Genomic DNA, 4,071 nt, shown 5'->3' with positions numbered 1-4,071 from the left:
GATGGTTCAACACTTTGCAACCTGGATAACAAGAGAAGAGATGTGGTTTGGAAGCAAAGTCCTGTTATATATCCATAAGGTGATTTTCATCTTGTGCCATACATTAAAATAAAAAAATGTGATGTGATAATGTGGTAGTACACTACTTCAGACTTCTACACTCAAAACAATCTGTAAAAATAGGGCACTGTATTTTTATATAAAGGAATTTTCCATATTGAGTTTTACAGTTGTTCTAACTGTATTTTACATTTTTCCATGTTTTTAATTGCATTTTAGCATTAACAGAAATGTCCATAAAATAAAGGAAAATGTACTGGTAATTTTCTGCCAGTAGTTTTTTACAGCTTACCACTACTTCAATAAATAATTTAAATTCAATGTAATAATGAAATTAACAAAGTACATTTGACATTTTATAATAAAACATTTTATCTCAATGTTCTACTTCAGTGCTCATTTTATCATATAACTGATATGATATGATTTTGTCATATATGATTATTTTGGTTATCTTTTAAATGACAAAATACTCACTTTGGATAAAAGGGTCTGCAAAATGAATAAATGTTAATGTTATGCATCCTTGAATTTGAAAGGTCTTTCTGCAATAAATAATTTTACTTTTGACCTCATCCTTTGGTTAAATTCCTTTGTGAGTTGGTCAGTTCAAAATAATAATGAGCTTTTAAAAGAACTTTTAGGCTGGAGATTTATAATTTGATCTGAACAAACATTTACTTGCACAAATACAGATATCATTTGTAGCAGCTGTAATGCATAAAATGTATGTCTCGACACAGGTTCATTTCTTTAGGGCATGTGGGGGGACAAACAAATTAAACTGAGCACAGAAGTGACTAGAGATTGTTGTTTTATGACCTCAGAAGCAGCATGTGGTCTTGAAGGTTAATAACAGAGATGGATAATTTGTTGTATGATGTTCGTTCATGTGCACTCTGGGGAATAATCATGGAAATATTTTGACATTTGAAGAAATGGAAAACATGAGTCATGTTTGCAGACTGAAATATAGTATTTATATTTATTATATTTACAGTATTATTGTGTTCAATAATAATAACAAATGTCAAAATTGTTTAATCCAAAAATAAACTATAAAAGAATGCTTAAAAAGCGTAAATAATTAGAAAACAATTTGAGGTATTGTGTAACCGATAAATGTGCATTGTATTAGAACCAACCTGTATATTTATGCTGTACGTGTAAAAACAAGACCCACAAGTAAATGCTCAAAAAATCAATTAAACAAATACACACAGCAGCTTTGTAGGGAAAGTACAGAACAAATTTCATACCTAATAAAGGTTAAAAATGACCTTGTTTTGTGTTTCTTTGTGTTATCTGTTTTGTGATTGGCTGGCTCTTGTGTTGTGAGTGTTGCAGTATAAAAGGAGAGCTGGAGGTGGAGACTGCATTGACATTGTGAGGATCTGCTTCGTGGCACACAAACTCATTTTCTCTTGCTGTTGGATCTATATTACACATCAGCACAATGTGTAAAGGCCTCGCTGCCCTTCCTGCTACATGCTTGAAAAGGTATGAACTGCGCTTTATCAGAGAAATTCTTAAGGAATCTTTACTGGTTCAATGTTCGACTAAATATTTTATACTTTGGAGTGGACTGAGAGCAAAGTCTGCCTGTTCTCATGAGAAATCTAAAATCACTTTGAGTAATATAGACAGACAATGTGTTTATGCTTGTGAATAATAAGGATCATATGAGATTAATTTAAAATGAATGACTGTTTTATTTATTTAAAAAGGCTGCTGTGCTGAGGTTTATTTTTTGGGCTATAATTCAGTCACCACTGCAAAAGACAAAAGGAACTGTGTATTTTTTTCTAACAGCGCCAAAGACATCAAGCATAAGATTGGGTTCCTGCTTCAAAAAACTGAACCACAACAAGAACAGAAGCCTCTGAAGGAGAAACTAAAGGCAACAGAGAACAGGTAATGTGGACATAAAAGAGTTTAAAATAAATAAATAAAGCAGAAATTTTAATAAATAACAATTGATAAATAAATATCCAAATGTATACATTTAATTATAAATAAATATTTTTAATTTTAAAGATTGTTTTACTTTATTTTAAAGATTATTTGGACACTGTTCAAAATATGTATGTTATTAAATAAAAAATAACTCGATTTTTAATTCTCCTGATATTAGAGTCTCTCCTGTTGAAGCCCAGAAATGGAAAACATCATTTAACTACCTGATCCAAAATGAACGTAAGTCCAAAAAGGATCTCTTTCTTAAATAAAATGTGTTCGAAATGTCTATATTGTGTTAATAAGAGAGGAATAGATTGGAAAACGTGGGCCATTCTACTCATAAAAAAGAAATTTTGAGACATCTAAGCTGGACTCTGTTGATGTGGCCTTGAAGTCACTGTCAATGAGCCCCATGGCCCCCAAAAAAGGAGACTGTAGTGTTTATGTCATTTTAACAAACCGTGGTCATGCTTTCTCACGCCCCCGAGCGTGCGCTACGTGTCCGCAAACTGCACTGGGTGGCCCATGAAGAGCCCAAGTCTTCTGGTCTGGAGGGCTATAAGGGGTTATGAACCACAAGGACTGTCCTCAGAGAGATCTCTTTAAACTCAAAATCCTGACCTCTTCATTCTAATACCTCCTTTGCATTCACATCGCCCCATTGCATATCCCACATAATGTGTCTATCTGAATAATGTATGGTAGCAAGCGTTTGTTTGATTAATAAAGTTTTTTCCTTTTGTCTCACTAAAGTCACTCTTTTTTATTTCAGATGGTCGAAATGCTTTTTCTGCTTTCTTGCAGTCTGAGTACAGTCAGGAAAACATTGAGTTCTGGGAGGCTTGCGAGGAGTTAAAGCAAACATCGGTGGACAAATTCAACCTGAAAGCTGGAAAGATATTCGAGCTGTACGTTGAAGCTGATTCTCCGAATGAGGTGAAAAGCTTGATTCACACATTCATAAAGAAAAAGACCCATTTATGAAATCTCATGAGTCCCTAACATTTTTTTTTAGGTGAATTTGGATTCTGCCACCAGAGAGAGTACAAGAAAGAATCTGGAAAACTGCGATGCGTCCTGTTTTGATGAAGCACAGAGTAAGATCTTTACCCTCATGGAAAAGGACTCTTACATACGCTTCCTGAAATCCAAACTGTTCCTGGAAATGTGTCAACCTCCATCGAACAACAAACCCTGTAGCTTAGAGAAGAGAGGAAAGCATCACATTTCAGAGCACAGTCAGTGTGTGCCTAGTTATGCCTAATTCAACCCATCTTAAACTGGATGAACAAACTCGAATTTCGCCATTATCTGACCTCCGCTCATTTGGCTTCGGTTTGTAAAGCTTGTTCAAGTGTTAAAAGATGGCAGAGATTCATAGCAATGACACAAATCTGATGTCCATCAAATGTGATTGTATTCCATTGTCCTTACAATGAAGACCCTAAGGGGCAGTACATGTCACACAAAAGTTATTTTTCACTTTTGGCTTCGCAAAAGTGTTACTGAAGTGTGTAACTTATCATTGAAAGCATGACGATCATTTCCGAAGTGGTTGAGCGACAGCAATGTTTTCTTTCAAAACAAGGAAAACCCACAATTGTTCAAGCATGAAATTGCATTAAATTGGCGTCTGGAAAACAGAACACCAATGACGTACTTTACAACTAAATGACTGTTACAGATTAGGGAAAAGATAAAAATCTGAGCTATAGTGGGAATATGATGATTCACTAATAACATCGCTATTAATAGCCAAGTATATTCTCTGTACTCTTTTAAAATGGTGTAATATATGTATTCACATATTTTTGGTGTGTAAAAATACACCACTGGTGATGTTTTGTTAAGGATTCTTTAACTGTGAATTTTAGGAGGTTTGTTTTCTCTTGGCCGCCCATTGTACTTCAAGCTACGGCATTCAGAACACAAGTGAATGTGATAAATTTACCTCTGCAATGTATTACCTGTCACTGCCAATGATTTATTATCTGTTCTGTAGCTGTATGGCAAAATTCAATATTAAAGCATTCATCCTTCTATTAGAATAAA

General features: G+C 34.3%; 1 protein-coding gene across 1 annotated transcript; it reads left to right on the top strand.

The window, feature by feature from the left end:
• The first annotated feature begins 1,457 nt into the window (after window positions 1-1,457).
• On the top strand, window positions 1,458-4,071 carry rgs4 (regulator of G protein signaling 4). The gene is made up of 5 exons (XM_056750590.1): window positions 1,458-1,560; window positions 1,873-1,974; window positions 2,195-2,256; window positions 2,792-2,955; window positions 3,035-4,071. Exons 1-5 carry the CDS (start codon window positions 1,517-1,519, stop codon window positions 3,281-3,283), a joined length of 621 nt encoding a protein of 206 aa, XP_056606568.1. The 5' UTR covers window positions 1,458-1,516; the 3' UTR covers window positions 3,284-4,071.

The sequence above is a fragment of the Triplophysa dalaica genome, chromosome 6 (assembly GCF_015846415.1).
Source record: "Triplophysa dalaica isolate WHDGS20190420 chromosome 6, ASM1584641v1, whole genome shotgun sequence".
NCBI lineage: Eukaryota > Metazoa > Chordata > Actinopteri > Cypriniformes > Nemacheilidae > Triplophysa > Triplophysa dalaica.
The sequence above is the reverse complement of the archived record's forward strand: the minus strand, read 5'-3'. Positions and strand labels throughout refer to the sequence as shown.

Bases quoted from the DNA above. Each gene is read 5' to 3' on its own strand.
- rgs4 (XM_056750590.1), top strand. From the start codon at position 1,517: ATGTGTAAAGGCCTCGCTGCCCTTCCTGCTACATGCTTGAAAAG. The intron at 1,975-2,194 runs GTAATGTGGACA...TCCTGATATTAG, and splicing joins CTAAAGGCAACAGAGAACAG to AGTCTCTCCTGTTGAAGCCC. The intron at 2,257-2,791 runs GTAAGTCCAAAA...TTTTTATTTCAG, and splicing joins CTACCTGATCCAAAATGAAC to ATGGTCGAAATGCTTTTTCT.